A 23023-nucleotide genomic window follows, 5' to 3' on the forward strand; every position below is an offset into this window, starting at 1 on the left:
GGGTTGAACCGGCACTGCTGTAAAGGCTACCGGATTTGTCAACAACAAACCTGTTATGCAGTTCCAAATGAATTTCCTAGTAGTCAACTTTCGTTTCAAGAGGAGGAAAGAATGGGGATATGTTGGCTGTATCGGGTCATAATCTAAACGCGTAAGTGTCAAAAATCAAGATCTGTCGATCTCTGATAATTATTATTCATCGTGTAGGTTCGTGATCGTAGAAAACTTCACAGACGTAAACTGGCAAAATGGTCTTGTTATAAATATTATATTTCGTAACGTGGATGCTAGAGATCCAATACAGTTGTCTATGCACACTTATTAATTTGTCTGGGAGGATGTCATTTAGACCAGATTTGGTTCCAGGGTGTGGTTGTACAAAGCTATCTTAGCGCTAAGGTGATCGTAACTCCCTTATCATAGACTTACGACGATCGTAGCGATAATCTTTTTTTTGTACAACGGCACCCAGTCCTGTAACAATTGTTTTTGGAACTCTTACACGTATTACTAATTCGTTTAATGGGTTGCAACAGTCAAAACATATTTGTTTCAATTTTGGTTTGTTCCTTCGAGGTATCAAATACGCAACAAACCTTACAGATACGCTACAACAATAAAACTTGTGCGTTTCATCAAAATATTGTGAAGTAACCCTGCGTATTTGATTAGCAAATCCGCAACTTATTTTGAAAATATAAACGGGCGTTCTGTCAACCTTGCCAAACTAGACGATGACAGTTACATCATGATCATTTGCCATCACACTTTCTTGTGGAAGTATCGTGGTATTTTTGAGTCCTATAAAGCTCTCGAACCCACACGACACCAGTTTGCAGGGACTAGATGAATAGTGATTTTAAATATTTAACTTAGATACCCATATGTGTAAAAACTAGTGGGTAACAGAAATTTGAATACCCAGATAGAATTACTGATACCCAATGATTTTAAAATGCATGGGTAAAATACCCACAACACCAAAAGCTTATCTGGAGCTCTGGCTGGGACAGGTAACTCGGTCATGTGGGTCCTGATCAGAGTAGGATACGGGTACACAAAGGACTACAATATGTGGGACTGTGTGAGGTTTTGCTCATGGTATCAATCATTAGTGTGCCTTGCCAAGACATATGTGGTTATTAATAGACAGATTGACACATTAAAAACTCACTCACTCACTCACTCACTCACTCACTCACTTGTTTCAGACGCTGATCACCATGGCCTCAAACGACGAAGCTGCCACGCTGGTGATGACAGTGCTGTCCAGGTGTAACTGTCGGACATCCTTGCAGCAGCTGATCAGGCACCTTACACAAGATGGGTTCAAAATAAAAAACGAAAAAGGCCTTATGAAATTTCTTGAAAAATATCCAAATGTATTTCAGATTGTCCGAACACCAAACCCTGCTGCCAGCATTGTGTTTCTCTATGCACCAGTTCCCATCTGTGAGGACCATTCCACAAAGAAGGGGAACTGTACCCATTATTTCTGTGGCAATCTTCACATATGTAAATTCTTTCTTTTGTCTGATTCATGCAAGTTTGAGTCGAAATGTGCTTATGGCCACGACCTTCAAACACGGCACAACCTCCAAGTTCTACAGCCCTTTCTTATGGACAGGCTAAGTACTCGGGACATCAAAATAATATTGAGGTGCATAGAAAACCGCACCTTCCTTACTAAACCAGAACTGTGTAGGTTCTACAACACGATACAAGGATGCAATAAAGCAACTTGTCCATTCCTACATCTCTGCGGTCATTACATGTCCGATGCATGCAAGTTTGGCAACGCGTGTAAGAGGAGCCACAACATCAACGATCCACATGTCACAAGCATCTTGGACAAATACGGCATTATCACTCAACGACCTGAACACATTATTCTTCAGGACCTCAGAAGCTTATTTGCCACGTTCAGTGAGGGACCTCTAGCCAGGCACAGCTCAGTAACATCTTTGCCGGAGTCCACTCAGCCACCCACAAAAGGACCGAGATCCAGATCAGTTGGTCCTAAACAAAGAAACCGCAGAGTAAGCTCCCCTTCACCAGCCCGTTCAGATTCCTATGACATTCAAGACCAGTATGGTAACCATGGTTATGGCAACTCTCCTCCCAATATGCATCCTCCACAGGGCCTATATGGATATGGAACTCAAGGTGGAAATCCACCATTCCCTGATGACCAATACAGTCGTCCTCCAAGAAACCCAGGATATCCTCCTTCACATTGCTATGAACCCCATGGTCAATACACTAGCCACCTGCCACCCAATGTCCTCCCAAATCCTTTTGGACGCCCTACTTTGAAACAAGGGCAACCCATTTCTTATCACCAAGAACCCCAAGGACCACGGATGCAAGGGCATGAATCCCATGGTGGACGACCAAGAGCAGGGATGCAAGAGCCTCTGCATCCGAACCCAGGACAGAGAAATGAAGGAGCTCGACCAAAGTCCTATCAGAAGACCAGATCCAGCTCCAGGGGAAGACCTTCCTACGGGAAACAGGTGTCAGAGGCTTCTGACAAGGACACTCTGGATATTTGTACTTATTTCTTGAAAGGGAAGTGTTGGTATGGCCAGACCTGTATGAGACACCACAAAGAGATGATCTATCAGTGGCAGTGTCGGGAGAAACAGGGACCTGCTGACTGTCCACAGGACTGGAAGGATTTTGATGAGGAATCTAACACCAACATAGAAATGAACTTTTGTCAACCTGATAAAAACGAATGTTTTGGGAAGTAAGTATCCTGTTTATCATGAAATATTCTTTAGCAAGCATGCTTGTTTCAGTTCTCTTTAGCAAGCATGATTGTTTTCTATTGATTTCAACAAGCATGATTGTTGTCAATTGTCTTCAGCAAGCATGATTGTTTTCAATTGACTTCAACAAGCATGATTGTTGTCAATTGTCTTCAGCAAGCATGATTGTTTTCAATTGTCTTCAGCAAGCATGATTGTTGTCAATTGTCTTCAGCAAGCATGATTGTTTTCAATTGACTTCAACAAGCATGATTGTTTTCAATTGACTTCAACAAGCATGATTGTTTTCAATTGTCTTCAGCAAGCATGATTGTTTTCAATTGTCTTCAACAAGCATGATTGTTTCCAATTGACTTCAACAAGCATGATTGTTTTCAATTGTCTTCAGAAAGCATGATTGTTTTCAATTGACTTCAACAAGCATGATTGTTGTCAATTGTCTTCAGCAAGCATGATTGTTTTCAATTGTCTTCAGCAAGCATGATTGTTTTCAATTGACTTCAACAAGCATGATTGTTTTCAATTGACTTCAACAAGCATGATTGTTTTCAATTGTCTTCAGCAAGCATGATTGTTTTCAATTGTCTTCAACAAGCATGATTGTTTCCAATTCTGTTGAATGTTTGTTTTTCCAGATTGGATGATGTCATCAACATCAGCTTCATTGACGACCCGATGACAGGCACCAGAAAGGACTCCCAAGTGGACATTCGCAGACTCTCCACCTTATCATCAGAAGATGAGAGTGCAACATCTGTGGTCCACCAGTGGATAACGGAATGGAAGTGGTACTGGGAAACTCAATATGGTGACTGGACAGAGTATGGAGTAAAGGTTAGAGTTAAGACAGAAATACAGAGGAAACTGTCGAGACTGGGCCTGAAAGACAGGTCTGGCAGCAGTCTGTGAGGGGGTCAAAGTTTGATGCCACTTTGTTTACAAAATACCTGGGGGCGGTCGGGTAGCCTAGTGGTTAAAGCATTCGCTCTTCACGCCGAAGACCCAGGTTCAATTCCCGACATGGGTACAATGTGTGAAGCCCATTTCTGGTGTCCCCGCCGTGATATTGCTGGAACATTCCTAAAAGCGGCGTAAAACCATACACACTCACACTACAATATACCTGAAAATCCTGATCAATGAAGTGATATCCGAGCACATTGTTCAAAACAATTGTATGTGACATTGTTTGAAAATTAGGTCAACGAAGCTGGTGTCTCCACTTTAAAACAGGAAATCATTTTTCTGCAATTCTACACACAAAAAAACAGAGATAACCTTCTCACAAGTTGGAATAATTGATTACTCTACCTCATAGCTAGCAGAATTATTTCACCTTGGACAGATATTTGATACTTTGTCATTTGAGGTGTAGAATGACCTATGTTGATGATGTCTGCTCAATCATTTATATTTTCAAAACAATGACAATAATAATGTTCTGTTGGAACTATCTCACTCTGCTTGTATTTCACAGGATTTTCGTGGTTTCACGTCAAGTATGGACAGTGAGGCCATAGAGAAGGCGTATTTAGCTGATCCCAAGGGATCAATTGAGTTCAAGACAGATGAGTTCTGCTACAAGCTCAACTTCTCTGTGATGATCCAGGAAAACACAAAGCTCACTACAACAAGGCGGGTCAGAAGGCGGCCATACTTCTACAAGAAAGCTGACTTGAAAAAAAGGTTAGATCATAATCAATTTGATTTTTTTCCACATGGCATGATATAGATGTCATTTTGTTAAGCAGGACATTAATTGTAGTGTGTGAGTGACTCAGTTGTTTTTTTAGTGCTGCTTTGAACAGTATTCCAGTTATATCACGGCGTGTCAGCTTAATGTTGGAGGAAAGCCTGAAGTGATGCAGGTCTCAGACGTTTACTTCTTTGATGAAACCGACAAACATGGATATGGTGTTGACAAACCTAGAAACAAAATCGACGTGAATCGGGTTTGATGCGTGCCCAAATGTTGCAACTCTGCAAGTGAATTGCAGCATCTAAGACGACTCAGGTACAGACAGAAATGCTAGGAAAATGCTTTTTCCTGTTAAAACAAGACAGAATGTTTCACAGACTGTTGCTATTGAAATATCAAGTTACAACTGATCTACCTACCTGTGGTTTGAAGTATAATGTAGACTTCATTTTACATCTAATACACAAAACCAAATCAATTGGGGAAAAAAACAGATGTGCATCTTAGAAACAAAACAAAAATGCTACATTTTCTTTTTCAACACAACACCGAATCTCTGGTGATTTCATACCATCAAGTCTATGGTATGATAAATAAAACAAAGAAGGTATGGGTCATCTCAAAAACAGAACCGGACGTAAAGGATATTAGACCGCTTTGAGAATATAGTGCTCAAGCTTTCTGAGCAGAAGGTACCCCAAGCAGAAGGTCCCCTGAGCAGAAGATCCCTCGAGCAGAAGGTACCCCCGAGCAGAAGGTACCCCCTAGCAGAAGGTTCCCCTGAGCAGAAGGTACCCGTGAGCAGAAGGTACCCCTGAGCAGAAGGTTCCCCTGAGCAGAAGATCCCTCGAGCAGAAGGTTCCCCTGAGCAGAAGGTTCCCCTGAGCAGAAGGTACCCGTGAGCAGAAGGTCCCCGTGAGCAGAAGGTTCCCCTGAGCAGAAGGTTCCCTGAGCAGAAGGTCCCCTGAGCAGAAGGTTCCCCTGAGCAGAAGGTTCCCCTGAGCAGAAGGTTCCCCTGAGCAGAAGGTTCCCCCGAGCAGAAGATCCCTCGAGCAGAAGGTCCCCTGAGCAGAAGGTTCCCCTGAGCAGAAGGTTCCCCCGAGCAGAAGATCCCTCGAGCAGAAGGTACCCGTGAGCAGAAGGTTCCCCTGAGCAGAAGGTACCCCTGAGCAGAAGGTTCCCCTGAGCAGAAGATCCCTCGAGCAGAAGGTACCCCCTAGCAGAAGGTTCCCCTGAGCAGAAGGTACCCGTGAGCAGAAGGTTCCCCTGAGCAGAAGGTACCCCTGAGCAGAAGGTTCCCCTGAGCAGAAGATCCCTCGAGCAGAAGGTACCCCTGAGCAGAAGGTTCCCCTGAGCAGAAGATCCCTCGAGCAGAAGGTCCCCTGAGCAGAAGGTTCCCCTGAGCAGAAGGTTCCCCCGAGCAGAAGATCCCTCGAGCAGAAGGTCCCCTGAGCAGAAGGTACCCCTGAGCAGAAGATCCCTCGAGCAGAAGATCCCTCGAGCAGAAGGTTCCCCTGAGCAGAAGGTTCCCCCGAGCAGAAGGCACCCCTGAGCAGAAGGTATTCCCGACTTCTTCGGGAAGATAAAGACACAATTAATGTGTCCCAGACGATGTTAATTATTGCTCTCCGCAAGATGGGATTTGGACACACTGCACATGGCAATGATCCAGCAGTTTTCAGGGAAAAATATTTGATCATGTCTATGAGGTCTCATTTTGTTAGTCAGAACCTGTGATCTGTTTTTTTTAATTAGTTAGTCAAGTTAGTTTTCGAAGCGAATAAGAAAAACTGGTGATTATCACAAGGAAATGAACTGTGATGTGTTCATGGACTGGTTGGAACATCAGCTAATGCCCAATCTAAGCAGCCCCAGTGTCATTGTCATGGATAAAGCCAGTTGTACAACATTGGGAACCAGATACTGGTGCGCCAACCATGAGTAGTCTGAAGACCATGCAGGAATATCTGCCATCTTGCAATGTCCACTTCAGACCATCTGTTCTGGTGGCACAACACGGTCACGTTGTCTTACGTACATCACTCAGACATTGTCAGCTCTACCATATTGAGTTTATGTGGGCTAACTTTAAAGGGTTTGTGGAAAGATATGACACAACGTTCACTCACTTGTCAAAGGGTATATATCTTAATTGCTGCCACGGTCAATGCATATCTCAATAAAGTACAATAACAGCAATATTTTGAGACCACCTCCAACTCATTGTGACATTTGCACCTGTGAGAATGCACGGGCCGGTGTGAGGTCATCACCTCGGGACAGGTGTTAGGTACAGTGGTCCCTCATTATTGCGCTCTTCGATGTAGGGCTAACTCGGTTATAGTGTGCGGTAAAGCATGGCTCCCAAAATTTACTAACATTTTTAATAAACTCAACTTTTCCAATGACACGATGTTTTCCTCCATCTCAGAAAACATTATCAGCTGATCACCACAATCATGTAACACCGGAAATACCAGTCAACAAATCCGAACTGAAGTACACAATTAATCCTATTATTATAATATCTGGTAATAAAAAAATTATTCATTGTTTATCTGGACTGGGTGTTTGCAATATATTTTATCAATTATATTCAAAATTTCATTCAATAATTATAATAATGTTTACAATAATTTCGGCGAAATCGAATGCGAAGTCATCGGTAGATCGCACAACTCACCGTTATTTACAGCAACCACGGTCAGATTACCGCTATTGACGCCTTAAAACAAACTTTGTAATTACCTCAAACCATTTCTAACCTGACAACACACAAATATTTTCTAAGATAATCAACCTGTACAAGTACCTTTTCAGGCTAATCACAGTGACAGTTAGGATAGGCTAGATTAGGTAGATTTGCGTTATTTTGATATATGCTATTTGCATTACCCTATGATTCGTATTTATTAAATGAAGCCAGAACAGCATTTTTCTAGCATGTCTGACTGTACTTTAGGGCCACCCATGCTCCCAGCATTAAGTGTGATATCAGTGCATCGCAATACCTTTTCCCACAGTAAACAGGTCATTCAGGGGTTATACTGGAAGCATCCTACATGCACTAAAATTGAGAATGGATCCAAATAATTTTGCCTGTGGATCCCATGGCATGCGAAAGAGTAGGCCTATATAATTAAAAACAAATCAGTTCAGTTATCATAGCATACATGTAAATTGTAGTGAGTATGGTTTTACGACGCTTTTAGCAATATTCCAGCAATATCACAGCAGGGGACACCAGAAATGGGCTTCACACATTGTACACATGTCAGGAATCGAAACCCGGTCTTCGGCATGACGAGTGAATGGACGACTAGGCTACCTGACCCCCACTTCATCAGTGTAGTTCAACTGAATAATATTTCTTGCTGTCTTCACAAACTTTACTTCTCCCACTTACCCTGCGATCAGGCTGCTATTAATCAGTTGCAGGAACTTGCACATAAGGTATATTGAAAAGAGACAGTTCAGGTCAACAATGATTGATTGATTGGTTTGTTCGGTGATTGGTCGATTGATTGATCAAATGATTGGGTGGTTGGTTGATTTAACGCAATCCTTTGAACATAGATGTGGATGTTATTAGGGATTTATCTAGACCTGCCCATGTCTGCAGCAGTTGTCAGTAACATATTATAATCAAAAAGTAAACCTGACTTGACAGTAGACACCATTATGTCAAAGTAAAAATGTGTCACTTTATTAATGAGAGCCATGGACACTTCATTGCACATTAGTTTCATCCTAGAATCTGTTGTATGATGTACAGTATCTGATGATGTACGTGTCTTCATCAGGAACATGACTCCTTCCTCTGACAATGTCGTTGTGCCGGATGAATGGAGCAGCACGAAGTTCAAGTCACCCAAAGAACTTTATGCTCATTTCAGCAGCCCGAAGGTCAGTAGCCTTGGACTAAAAAATAAAATAATCTTGGTTTGCAGGCACTGCCCACATCTTCATAAAGTTCGCGCTCGTTTTGTTATTATTTCCACTTTAAAAAAATAAAAATTCCTTAAATATTCCAAGTTCAACGGTAGTCAATACTGTAGTCCAGTATCTTTCACATCAAGGAATACATGTATGTAGGGAGGCCCTTTACCAGGTTGATTGTACTGTTTATTTGGTTACATACTAGTTTTAACAACCCACGAAAAAACACCGCCCACACTATATTTTCAAAAGCCATTGCCTGAGAACCAATTCTTTTGGGTTTTTTAAGCCTTGTATATTAAAGGTCCTACTCCTCCACAACCCATAACCATTGGGGGCTGTTGGGTAGCCTAGTGGTTAAAGTGTTTGCTTATCACACCATGTGTGGAGCCCATTTCTGGTGTCCCCCACCATGACATTGTTGAATATTGCTGAAAGAGGCATAAAACCAAACTGAATTACTCCTAATCATAGTGTATTCGCTCTCTCCACCCTTCGTTGTGGCTGTGTATGTTGCTACAGTCTCCTGTCCTCTGCATTGTTTGTCAGTATTTTTGTGGGAGCCTAAATTCTAATGGAACATTTTAACTTACATACTTTATATTTTACAAATAACATGGATAAATATTTATATAATTAAAAGAACTGTGTATTTAATATTGTTTTAGTAATGTAGACAGACAAATGCAAAGTCATATAAACCTATTCATTGGGATCGCTATTAAGTAAGAGACTTCTTTCTATAGGCATTAAAACCTATTGTGAGGTTTTACTTTCCAGTCGGGTTAAATCTCATAAACAGGGACGTTGTAATGTCCCTGGGATTTTATATAATGTCCTGGGTATTTTATTAATATAACTTCCGTTCAGATTGTAACATGTAATGAAATGTAAAATCAAATGACAAATGTTTTCTTTATTTTCCCGAGGATCGAACTCGCAACCTTCATGTCTGTAGCCCAGTGAGGTATTGATAAGCCTCACTGCTTTCTAGAATGTCCTTTTCAAGATCCGTACGCCAGCAACAGATATTTTACGTTCTTTTCCTAAGGTTCATGGAAAGTATGTTGGAAACATAAAAATGTTGATAAATGTTGTTTTAAGTTTCTTTTCGCCCCCTTGGTTTTTCCCTCTCCCCAGGGCATGCTCTGTCTACCAAAACCTCGTGAGCGTGTTTTCTCCAATACATAAAACATGGAGTCATTTCAGTGTTGATGTCTTTTCAAGGTTGGAAAATCCACAGAAGAATACAAGAAAGTAGAAGATCTTTTCTTCAAAACTCTCCCGAGAACCAAAGTGATTAAGTCAATAAGTCGCATAGAAAATGGAGCATTGTGGGTGAATTACAGTGTGTGAGTTTGCATTTCTCCTTTCCACGCGAATATAACGTTAATTAAGAATTGACTTCAATATGTATTTGCATTTGTGGAGGTATTAATGTAACAGAAAATCTGATTTACGCAAAATGAGCACACCAGTTTTTACATTTATAACTTCATAAATGCAAAAATATATTGAAGTCAATTCTTATAGATAAATAAGTCAACAATAATAAATTCAGACTGCTTGTTTGATCAGTAACGCTAAGACACGTCGCAATGATACAAACATCAGCACAATAATACAACACAAGCCCCACCCACCATATTATCAGCCAATCAGGAAGCAGTAATATGTTAAAGGGCATGGCCTTACAAAACTTTGGCTTATGGAATCATAAACGTTAAAAAAGTTTGGGTTAGCCAATCAAATCGCATGGAATCACTTACAACTGAGAGCTCCATTGTTATGTCTGTATATTTACACCTCTGTGGATGTGCTTAAGTGTTTTTTATGCTGGATGTAAGCAATGGGGACAACAGGGTGGTGACAAGTTGGTTGTTGGATGACTAGTCCGTTTGCTGCAAAATCGTATCGATAAAATGCAAAATAGATATAAATCCAAAAGCAACAATTCGTCTTAAATGGCATGAAGTCATTCATTTGTCCATACTAATTCGTCACCATAATTTTAGACATTGTCATGAAGGTGAAAAAAAGTTGTGAACAAACAGTTTTTTCACGATGTAACTAATTATAACAATACAAATTAAAAAAGTTGCCAAAATAATCATAGACGAGCTCGGCCTTTGGCCTTTTTTATTTTTATTGCCTTTGGCCTTGTCTATGATTTTTTTTGCAACTTATTTTATTTTTATTCTTATAATTAGTTACATGGTCCTGTGATACTGGTTAATCCTCTCATAAGATCCTGTCATAAGCCGAGAAATGATTTGCCCAGGTCAACATATTTCAATGTTTGGTTTATACAGGCATATCATTAAGATACATTAAGAATTCCATGACCACATTAACCAAAATTTGATCCTGGAATTTTGAAAGGAGTGGGAGGCAGTCTCAGTTAAGATATTGAAATGTTTGGAAGCCAAATTCTGGAACCAACATCTGGTGATTGAGTGAAGTTTAACACACGCTATTGTGGATAGTCAATACTTCATTGGTTTGTATTAGGGCTGGGACGGGTAACTCGGGTACTTGGGTCGGGTACCCACAGGACTACCTGGACTCGTGGTTAGTCACGAGTAACCGGGTAGGGTCGGGTGATAGGGGGTTGGGTACCAGGGTAGTAAATTTGGACTCGTCCCCGTCCTAGTTTGAAAACACTTCGTTCCTCCATCATCCGTGAGACCGCCTCCGTGGTCTAGTGGTAGAGCGTCCGCCCGGAGAGCGAAAGGTCCAGGGTTCGATCCCCGACCGTGTCATACCAAAAGACATTAATAGATGGTACTTGTTGTTACCCTGTCTGGCGCTCGGCATTAAGGGGCTAAAACAAGGACTGGTCGGCTCGGAGTCAGTATACTGTGTCTGAGTGGGGTATTCATGTTAAACTGTGGCATGGTATCTCAGTGAGCTAGCACTATAAATCGGCATCAGTCCGGACTAGTACAAGCAGCCACACACACACACACGTACATGCACGTCGCAATATAAGTGCAATAATCTTGGACGCGACGTTAAACCCCATTTCACCTCACCTCACCTCACCATCATCTGTGAATATGTGTTGCTTGGATGAGATGTAGTGACTATTTTTACCCAACGAATCCAGCCATTGAGAGGGAAACCAGTGAGTGACTAACCATGACACACAATTCTTTCATGTTACTTTCATATTAGTTTCATATTACTGTTGTTAATATTGTTAACTATTGTCATATGAAAGAATCTGTAACTTATTTTTAGTAGCATGTTCGAATGGTTGATAAAAAGGATAATTCTACCGCTGTCACACCAACAGGAAAATGGCGCAGATGAACACCAAGGCTGGAAAACCTGTGAAGGAACTGAGTCTGTTTCACGGAACTTTGCTGCAACTCGTCGATCCCATCTGCCATCAGGGCTTTGATTTCCGATTTAGCGGAGCAAGAGTTGGCACAAAGCATGGACGTGGAAGCTATTTTGCAAGAGATGCAAAATACTCTCATGCTTACTCCAAACTAACAGATTCACCAAACCCAGCAGAATTAGAGAAGAAAATGTTTGTCGCAAAAGTTCTTGTTGGAGAAAGCACAACAGGAAATCCTACATATGTGCGCCCTCCCGCCAAAAGTTCACAGAACGGGTATGAGCTGTACGACTCGTGCGTGGATAACACCTCAGATCCCTCCATCTATGTCATCTTCACCCTGGAGCAGTCATACCCGGAATATCTCATATCCTATGTTTGAGGAGGATTGATTCCCTATCTTTAGGAACTTGTTGAAGTGTTGAAATTTTACCAGTGGGCTCAATCATTTGTTGTTTCACATGTAGTCACCTTTTTGAAATAATGGTCAAAATTTTCAGTGACTTCATGCGAAAGGTAGCCACAGGCAGGATGTCATTCACAGTTGTCATGACACTTCATGGCTGAAAACATCCATGTCATACATATAGAATACTAAACGAGCTCCCGTGTAATACCAATTTTATGAAACGAATGAATAGTTCTGGTATCTGACGAGCGAAAGCGAGTCAGATACCACAACTATTCACGAGTTTCAAAAAAATTGGTTTTACACGAGAGCGAGTTTAGTATTTTATTTATTACTTGTCATTTATAATGTTTTTAGAATTATACTGTTGAGTGTAAATAGGCTGACACCTACATGATCCATGGCATAATCCAATTGAGTTTAACAGAATAATACTTCAAACACGTCAAAAGTTGAAACGTATGAATTTAATATCATACAATGGTCCACCTTTAGAATTCAGGCGTTCGTCCCACAAAATTATCGTAGTGCTAAGGCTATCACAACTCACATAATTTAACTTAGACTAAAGACTCTCGTTGCGCTAGAGTACGATCACCTTGTGGAACGGGGCCTTGCAGCTCAAAGTTTACAATGACGTCACAATACCCGATGACATAATTTGTTGAATTTTGTTGCAAGATCCATCGGCGAAACAATGCCATGTGACGTCAGCCTAGCAACAAGGTTGCTGGGGTCATCGAGTGTGCATAAGCTCCTCCCAGTGATCTATCATCTCCACACACAATGTCGTTGAATACGCCGAGGGATTTTGAGAGCTTTCAATATTTGTTCGTGAAACGTGTTCCGAGAGTACATAAGCACGCGTTTTGGTATTACACAATGTGTAATAAAGCTGTATGTTTATTAAACGGGTGATCTCTTCACGGGCAAGTAATAAATGTTTCTTATTTCTCTCATTAGGTGATTAAGTCTCCCTCCGAAGAGACGGAAACGTATTGTTTTCGCCTCAGTTCCCATTGGCGTTGGCATTGGCGTTTGCATTACTCATCAGCTTACCTGGTGTCTTTTGCTATTTTGAAATGTTTCAAAATTTTATTTTTGTATGTTTCCATGGAAACGATTTTGATTTAGTCTCAAACGAGAGTAGGGTTAATTTCTGGACAGTAACTTGTGAACTGTTCAACATTTTTCTACGAAACTGCACATATGCTTTGGTCATCAGCTTCACATGTGCCTTTTGCTATTTTTAGATTTGTCAAAATATTATATTTCTACGTTTCCATGGAAACAATTTCGACTTAGTCTCAAACGAGGGTAGGGTTCATTCCTGGAGCCATAACTTGAAAACCGTTCAACATATTTCAATGATATTTGGGATATGCATTGCTTATCAGCTTCATTGGTGCTTTTTACTATTTTGACATTTTTCTAAAAAAATATTTTGTTACATTTCCATGGAAACTATTTGGACTTAGCCTCAAACAACTCTAGGCTTTGTTTCGGAGCCATTACTCTCAAACTAATGAATATCTTTGCATGAAACTATACATGTGCAAAGACCATATGCTCAACTATTGCCTTTTCATATTTTTTATTTTTTTTATTTTTTAGGTTGTTGTGTTTCCAAGGAAACAGTTTGAACTAAGCCTCAAACAAGTTTGTTTTCCGCCAAAACTCTACAGTGAATGAATATTTATGAATAAAACCATGATCTTTCTTGGCTATATTTTGCTATTATTGTTTTCACATTTATAGTAACAAATTGAAATAATGTATCGCCAAAAAAAAGAGGGAGGAGACTTATGTTTTTGAGTAAAAACAGATTCTAGTTATTTTTTGTATTGCTGGTTAACTGATCCGCCAATATGACAAATAGCGGAATGAAACTAAAATAACCCAATGGTTTAAAAAAAATTATAAAAAAAATAAGTTAACATGAAATATGACTCAGATTAAATTGTGTTGAAAAGACGTCTAATAGAGGAAATACGGTCATCCTAGAATGATAGCTCAATAATGGACACTACTTATGTCACTATTGTGCTGCCATTACCATCCTTTGTGTTTTCTACCCATAATTCCTTGCATGTTTATATGTTGTGATGAGGATGGCGATATGGCATCGACCAAGATCCAGAACTACAGTGAGTGAGTTGGTGAGTATGGTTTTATGCCGATTTTAGCAATATTCCAGCAATATCAAAGCGGGGGACACCAGGAATGGGCTTCACACATTGTACCCATGTGGAGAATTGAAACCGGGCGTTCAGCGTGATGAACTAAAGCTTTAACCACGAGGCTACCCCATCGCCCCCCGCCCTACTCGTAGCATAATGTGATTGTTGTGAAACCAATGATGATTCCAAATAAGCTGATGATGTACCCAAATTCACTATTCACAAGAAGTGGGTTTATCATGGAGTACCTTCATTGTAGCTGACTTCATATACCGTATTCAACGTAATAAGCACCCTGCTCTTATAAGCGCCCACGGCGATATTTGCTAATATATTGGCTAGTAAACAATCCCAGTTAGCACTCCTTCCGATTGATCAATGTACACAGACTTATTTATTCGAGCATAATATGCACTCGCCATCGTGTGTTATGTGCACGCTTAATTATGGGCAGTTAAATTCTGGAAAAATATATTGTCGTATATAAACATTTCAGGCTGTCAGCATAAACCATTAAATTTATGATCTTTCAACTCTGTTGTTTTTCACCAAAATAATATTCTAATAAGAGCCCCCTATTTCTAATTTTGAGAGCCCCCTGAGCGCTTTTTATGTCGAATACGGTAAGTGATATAGGACTCTTTTGACAAGTCATATTGGTTGTTCTTGGTGTATGATAAGAGATCAACCATTTGATATAATGATTTGAAAAGGGTTATTTATTTCACGAAACTAAAAAAAATTTGCTTGATTGGACTATGCATAGACTCGTTAGTCCAGCCAAAATGTAACTCCATAATACCAGCCTAGTTCGTCAAGGGTGGAAACTGGACTTTTATAGTCAGTTAACTCTCTTGCCTCGGGAAGATGGACAAATAATGATCTAAAAGCTTTTTCCCTAGTTTTACAATATAATGCAATGTTAAAATACCACTAAATTTGAGAAAATTAGAACTTTAACAAAATGTCCCAATTTTGAAAGAAATGATGAGTTTTTCTTTGTTTTCATGTGGTTAATAAGTGAATCGTTTGTCTTGAAACGGTGACAGAAAAAATATTTTGTCTCCAAAAATATCTCAGGCTGCCCTTCAAAGTACGAACTGATCAGCCTTGACAGCAACTGATGTGTGGTGCCCAACCGATATGTACTGTATCTGTTTATTTGTATATTTAGTCGGTGTAATGGGACATGTGCTTTAAGAAATTCCAGCATTACAATTAACACCTTCATTGATAATTGCATTCCACAATCTACATCACTTCAATGGTTGCCAGAGAGTCATCAGAGCTCCAGATAACTTTTTGAGCAATTGAGTTTTTACTCCAGGGTTTCTATTCTGATTAGGTTATTATAATTTTCATTGGGTAACCAATATTTTTTCACTCATCTATTCATCACGCTATTGGTTTTCCCAAAATTAATGAACATTATAAGATTTTAAAAAATGAAATAATGTTTTAGATGTATATAACTGTTCTAAATATGAAGGCTTGAGTCGGAAAGTAAATTAGCTCATAATTGTGTCTCGGAAATTAGCTCCTTTGTACGCATGCTGAAAAAGCTTAATTGGGTATTTACGTGTGCTGTTTTTATAGATTTGAGTTTTTCATTTAATGCATGCATTTCTGTACACAAGTTAATTGAAAGTAATTGGGTTTTGAATATTTCTAGGGGAAATTTTACACAAATACGCTGCTTATCTGTAGCTCTGGTCATTTTGTCACAGGAAAATGGAATTAAATCAACTTTGAGTTTTTGAACTATGATTTAAAACTTAAGTTCTCAATAGTTAAATAGTCAAAACTAATTGCTTAATTGACTCACACTCGCAAATTAAGTTTAGAGGTATCCAGTCTGTGAAACTCAGATTGGTTCTAGTTCTTTAACTGTTGTCACTTCAGAAGTATCAAACGCAGATTGGATACATCTAATTATATATACCGTATTCGACGTAATAAGCGCCCCGCTCTAATAAGTGCCCACGGCAATATTTATTAATATATTGGCTTGTGAACAATCTCAATTAGCACCCCTTCCGATTGATCAATGTACACAAGACTTATTTATTCGTGTATAATACGCACTTGTGTGTTATATGCACCCTTATTTATGGGCAATAAATTCTGGAAAAATATATCTGTCGTATATAAACATTTCAGGCTGTCAGCATAAACCACGAAATTTATCTTTCAACTCTGTTTTTTTTCACCAAAATACCATTCTAATAAGAGACCCCTATTTCTAATTTTGAGAGTGCCCTGGGCGCTTATTATGTCGAATACGGTATATATTTCCGGTGGGAATTTCACATTGCATTGATACATGTGACTGTTTCATATTTGTGTGTTTGTTGAAGTCAAAATGGCCTTCATGTTTAATGACTTTACATTATTACCCCCCACCCCACCAATGTTGGTGGGGGAGGGACAAAAAACAGGCTCTGTCCATCCGTCAAGTTTTGATTCCGTAGCAGAACTCAGAAACCATAAAAGAAAACTTGCTACACACATTCACCATGTGGGGTAGATTTGCTTTTTGCTGTTTATGTTTCCCCTGCAGTTTTAATATATTTATATAAATTTTGGAAAATATGGACTCTCTCTCTGAGCTGAATGGAAGTACCCGGTAGTAGGTATCATTTCTGGATCAGGTGACTCTGGTATTCACCCTCTTCCACAAGCAGGTGGACAAACTGATAATTTACAATGTCACATTTGATTGCACATATCATTGTCTTTAAGATTGGACAATGGGTGGGGGACATAGATGACTTCGTCTTCTTTTATAATATAACATATATATGATATATTGGCATGAAATTATGTGATTATAATATTGTTTGTTTGTTTGTTTGTTTTGGGTTGGACATGATATCTGCCTGTCAGGAAAAAAAAAAAACCTGAAAAAAGGCAAAAATACCACAGAAGTGGGTTGCATATCTTCTTATAGTCTTGTTATGTGTGTATATACATTGATTCTTGTTTTGTTTTCATTTCTTAAATTCTTATATATGTTTATGTGTCACAGCAGTGAAATGACAATGAGATGTATGCTCTGACATGTTTTGACAATAGACCAGCAATTTTGAAGTCATTTATGATAACTAGGACACCCTAATAAAACATTATGCCATTAACTTTAAAAAAAATTTGGTCAACTTTCAATAAGTTAACAGAAACGTGTCTTTATGTAACTTTCTTTTTAATGTGTTATCAATAAAATCAAATAAAAGTGTCAATAGCTTTTCTTTTTAGTTATTTTTCGTAACAATTTACAACCATTTCATAAGGGTATTTCCTGATTTTAAAAAGTACTTTATTTCTTGTATAAAGGGATGTTTTACAAAACTATTAAACTGTCGCAAGCAGTAGACCTATTCATACTAAATTAGCGTCGTAACGTTAATCATTATTAATTCAATATTTTCATAAGATATGTATAAATGGACATCACTTTATTGAATATTAACATTGTTACTGTATTGCATTCTAATTATCTCTTCAAATGTAGGAAAATCGTCTTATAGAAGTCAACCATTTACAGAGCTCCAGATAACTTTTTGAGCAATTGAGTTTTTACTCTAGGGTTTCTGTTTTAATTGGGTTATTACATTTTTCATTGGGTAACCAATATTTTTTCACTCATCTATTCATCACTCTAATGAGTTTTTCCCCAAATTAGTGATCGTTTTAAGATTTAAAAAAAAAAAATAATTATGCTTTAGATATATATCTGTTCTAAATATATAGGCTTGACTTGAAAAGTAAATTAGCTTGTAATTGTGTCTCGGAAATTAGCTCCTATGTACACATCCAGAAAAAGCTTCATCGGGTATTCACGCATGCTGTTTTTATACATTTGAGTTTTTCATTTAATGCATGCGTTTCTGTATGCAAGTTAATTGAAAGTAATTGGGTTTTGAATATTTCTAGGGGGTATTTTACACAAATACGCTGCTTATCTGTAGCTCTGTATTTACAAGCCTAGTAATCTTTCAATGTTTTGTTTTCAATTAAAAAGGTAAATACTGACTTGTAAATTTGTGATAACATTGAAAATGTTACTTTTAACTTATTATCTATATTTCATCATTTATTGACAATTTCCTTGGGCACTGGCATTAAATGATCTTATTTATCATATAAGGTATACCAAAGAAGCCAGCCCGCCAAAATCCAGCCAATCACCAATCGCAACATACATCACGTGACGATTACGTGTGCAATATTTTTTTCACCCTGAACATGGCGTGTGTTACATTGAGATCTAAACGATTTCTTTTCCCAAGTTGACAATTTTATTTCAATGAAGCTCACAATGGGATCACATTTGTTTTCTTAGTGATCTACGATGTCATCGTGACTCTTTCATTTTGTATACGATAGGATAATTGCCAATTTTATTGAACAGATGTATAATTGCGGGTACTTGAGTACAAGCCGAGTCTCACCCCTCGGGTACCCGAGTCCATATTTTTGGACCCATTGAAGCCCTATCTGCCAATGCATAAATAAATGATACAGTAAAGTGTTGTATGTGGCCTCAACAAGATAACCAATATTTTTAATTATTACCTACAAGGGCAAACATATCCGGGTTCATAAAAATCGTATGTGCCCTAGGGTCATATAACGTCAGGAGACAACAGTGTATTGTTTCCTTCATCCGAACAGCATTGTTGACGTCATTCGAATCTTATTGACGTGACGTTGGTATGACGTCACACTAGAAACGACGTCACAGCTGAAGATTATCAGCATCAGTCGACAAGTTGGTGTTCCGCTGCTGTTGCAACTTGCTGTCCTTATGGGTAAACACTAAAATTTGTCTGTATGTAGACATCTTCTTCGGTAAAAAATAGAACACTGTAATCGTGTTCATGTCATACTATGTTTACGAATCCGGTATTAAAAAATCTGGTATTTAGACACCCATGTCATACATATAGTATGACATGAACACTCATATAACATTGTCTATTTAATCCAAGGTCAGGTAGATGAGATGTGTGACCATGTGTCTGAACGTTGTTGGTTGAGACCAACCGGATTGTCATCTTTTTGTCGTATTTGTTTTATCGACATGTCAGTATTACGGTTGTAGCCGAGTTCACAATGGGCAGAATTCATCCCAAGTAACCTATGCTTGTTGAAAGTCGCGACTAAAAGAACAGAGTTGTCAAGCGTGCAACCTGGTTGTTTCAGTGTCGTTCCCTGATGGTGAGGAAAGTTGTTCATAATATCAATCACTGGCTTGTCCTAATTTTATTATTAATAGGCTGCCAGTATCTTGCTAAACAGCAAGTAAATGTCTGTGACAGTAATACTTGGTTGTATGATGTTTTGACATATTAATATGCATATATGCCTGTTTTTGCAGTAGGTTGGATTTTATGCCACTCTGAGCAATATTCCAGCGATATCAAGGCGGAGAGATCCAGAAAAGGATACACACTGTACTGTGTGGGCAATCAAACCTAGGCCTTTAGCCTGGCGAACGATAGCTTTAACCACTAGGCTTTGTGTGATGATACATATTGTATGATCTGTGTTTGGTGATAGACAAATCTTTGATGATAGAAATGGTCTTTGATGGTAGGAATGGTCTTTGATGATAGATAGTATTGGTGATATATTTACTGTATTTACCAATGTAATAAGCGCCCTGCTCTAATAAGCGCCAACTGCACTGCAGTTAAATATCAAGTGTCGTGTTCACTACAGTGAAATATCAAGTGTCATGTTCACTGCAGTGAAATATCAAGTGTTACGTTCACTACAGTGAAATATCAAGTGTTACGTTCACTACAGTGAAATATCAAGTGTTATGTTAACTGCAGTAAAATATCAAGTGTTACGTTCACTGCAGTGAAATATCATGTGTTACGTTCACTGCAGTGAAATATCATGTGTTACGTTTACTGCAGTGAAATATCAAGTGTTACGTTCACTACAGTGAAATATCAAGTGTTGTGTTCACTACAGTGAAATATCAAGTGTTATGTTAACTGCAGTAAAATATCAAGTGTTACGTTCACTGCAGTGAAATATCATGTGTTACGTTCACTGCAGTGAAATATCATGTGTTACGTTCACTGCAGTGAAATATCATGTGTTACGTTTACTGCAGTGAAATATCAAGTGTCGTGTTCACTGCAGTGAAATATCAAGTGTTGTGTTTACTACAGTGAAATATCAAGTGTTGTGTTCACTGCAGTGAAATATCAAGTGTCATGTTCACTGCAGTGAAATATCAAGTGTTGTGTTCACTGCAGTGAAATATCAAGTGTTGTGTTCACTGCAGTGAAATATCAAGTGTTATGTTCACTACAGTGAAATATCAAGTGTTGTGTTCACTGCAGTGAAATATCAAGTGTCATGTTCACTACAGTGAAATATCAAGTGTCATGTTCACTACAGTGAAATATCAAGTGTTATGTTCACTACAGTGAAATATCAAGTGTTGTGTTCACTGCAGTGAAATATCAAGTGTCGTGTTTACTGCAGTGAAATATCAAGTGTTGTGTTCACTGCAGTGAAATATCAAGTGTTGTGTTCACTGCAGTGAAATATCAAGTGTTGTGTTCACTGCAGTGAAATATCAAGTGTTATGTTCACTGCAGTGAAATATCAAGTGCCATGTTCACTACAGTGAAATATCAAGTGTTGTGTTCACTGCAGTGAAATATCAAGTGTTATGTTTACTGCAGTGAAATATCAAGTGTTGTGTTCACTGCAGTGAAATATCAAGTGTTATGTTCACTGCAGTGAAATATCAAGTGTTGTGTTTACTACAGTGAAATATCAAGTGTCATGTTCACTACAGTGAAATATCAAGTGTTATGTTCACTGCAGTGAAATATCAAGTGTCGTGTTGACTGCAGTGAAATATCAAGTGTTGTGTTCACTGCAGTGAAATATCAAGTGTTGTGTTCACTGCAGTGAAATATCAAGTGTTATGTTCACTACAGTGAAATATCAAGTGTTGTGTTCACTGCAGTGAAATATCAAGTGTTGTGTTCACTGCAGTGAAATATCAAGTGTCATGTTCACTGCAGTGAAATATCAAGTGTTGTGTTCACTACAGTGAAATATCAAGTGTTGTGTTCACTGCAGTGAAATATCAAGTGTTGTGTTCACTACAGTGAAATATCAAGTGTTGTGTTCACTGCAGTGAAATATCAAGTGTCATGTTCACTGCAGTGAAATATCAAGTGTTGTGTTCACTACAGTGAAATATCAAGTGTTGTGTTCACTGCAGTGAAATATCAAGTGCTATGTTCACTGTAGTGAAATATCAAGTGTTGTGTTCACTACAGTGAAATATCAAGTGTTATGTTCACTACAGTGAAATATCAAGTGTTGTGTTCACTGCAGTGAAATATCAAGTGTTGTGTTCACTACAGTGAAATATCATGTGTCATGTTCACTACAGTGAAATATCAAGTGTCGTGTTTACTACAGTGAAATATCAAGTGTTGTGTTCACTACAGTGAAATATCAAGTGTCATGTTCACTGCAGTGAAATATCAAGTGTCATGTTCACTGCAGTGAAATATCAAGTGTTGTGTTCACTACAGTGAAATATCAAGTGTCATGTTCACTGCAGTGAAATATCAAGTGTTATGTTCACTGCAGTGAAATATCAAGTGTCATGTTCACTGCAGTGAAATATCAAGTGTTGTGTTCACTGCAGTGAAATATCAAGTGTCGTGTTTACTGCAGTGAAATATCAAGTGTTATGTTCACTGCAGTGAAATATCAAGTGTCGTGTTCACTGCAGTGAAATATCAAGTGTTGTGTTGACTGCAGTGAAATATCAAGTGTTGTGTTTACTGCAGTGAAATATCAAGTGTCGTGTTCACTGCAGTGAAATATCAAGTGTTGTGTTCACTGCAGTGAAATATCAAGTGTCATGTTCACTGCAGTGAAATATCAAGTGTTGTGTTCACTACAGTGAAATATCAAGTGTCGTGTTGACTGCAGTGAAATATCAAGTGTTATGTTCACTACAGTGAAATATCAAGTGTTGTGTTCACTGCAGTGAAATATCAAGTGTTGTGTTCACTGCAGTGAAATATCAAGTGTTGTGTTCACTGCAGTGAAATATCAAGTGTCGTGTTCACTACAGTGAAATATCAAGTGTTATGTTCACTACAGTGAAATATCAAGTGTTGTGTTCACTGCAGTGAAATATCAAGTGTTGTGTTCACTACAGTGAAATATCAAGTGTCGTGTTCACTACAGTGAAATATCAAGTGTTATGTTCACTACAGTGAAATATCAAGTGTTGTGTTCACTGCAGTGAAATATCAAGTGTTGTGTTCACTACAGTGAAATATCAAGTGTCGTGTTCACTACAGTGAAATATCAAGTGTTATGTTCACTACAGTGAAATATCAAGTGTCGTGTTCACTGCAGTGAAATATCAAGTGTTGTGTTCACTGCAGTGAAATATCAAGTGTCGTGTTCACTACAGTGAAATATCAAGTGTTATGTTCACTACAGTGAAATATCAAGTGTCGTGTTCACTGCAGTGAAATATCAAGTGTTGTGTTCACTGCAGTGAAATATCAAGTGTTATGTTCACTGCAGTGAAATATCAAGTGTCATGTTCACTGCAGTGAAATATCAAGTGTTATGTTCACTACAGTGAAATATCAAGTGTTATGTTCA

General features: G+C 38.6%; 1 protein-coding gene across 1 annotated transcript; it reads left to right on the top strand.

The window, feature by feature from the left end:
- Positions 1-15: 15 nt before the first annotated feature.
- LOC124152247 (protein mono-ADP-ribosyltransferase PARP12-like) lies at positions 16-12443 on the top strand. Its single transcript, XM_046525116.2, has 7 exons — positions 16-151; positions 1212-2752; positions 3410-3608; positions 4252-4460; positions 8277-8379; positions 9640-9764; positions 11711-12443. Exons 2-7 carry the CDS (start codon positions 1224-1226, stop codon positions 12138-12140), a joined length of 2595 nt encoding a protein of 864 aa, XP_046381072.2. The 5' UTR covers positions 16-151; positions 1212-1223; the 3' UTR covers positions 12141-12443.
- The last annotated feature ends 10580 nt before the right edge of the window (positions 12444-23023 follow it).

The sequence above is a fragment of the Haliotis rufescens genome, unplaced genomic scaffold (genome assembly GCF_023055435.1).
Source record: "Haliotis rufescens isolate VD_foot unplaced genomic scaffold, xgHalRufe1.0.p SCAF_13, whole genome shotgun sequence".
Classification (NCBI taxonomy): domain Eukaryota; kingdom Metazoa; phylum Mollusca; class Gastropoda; order Lepetellida; family Haliotidae; genus Haliotis; species Haliotis rufescens.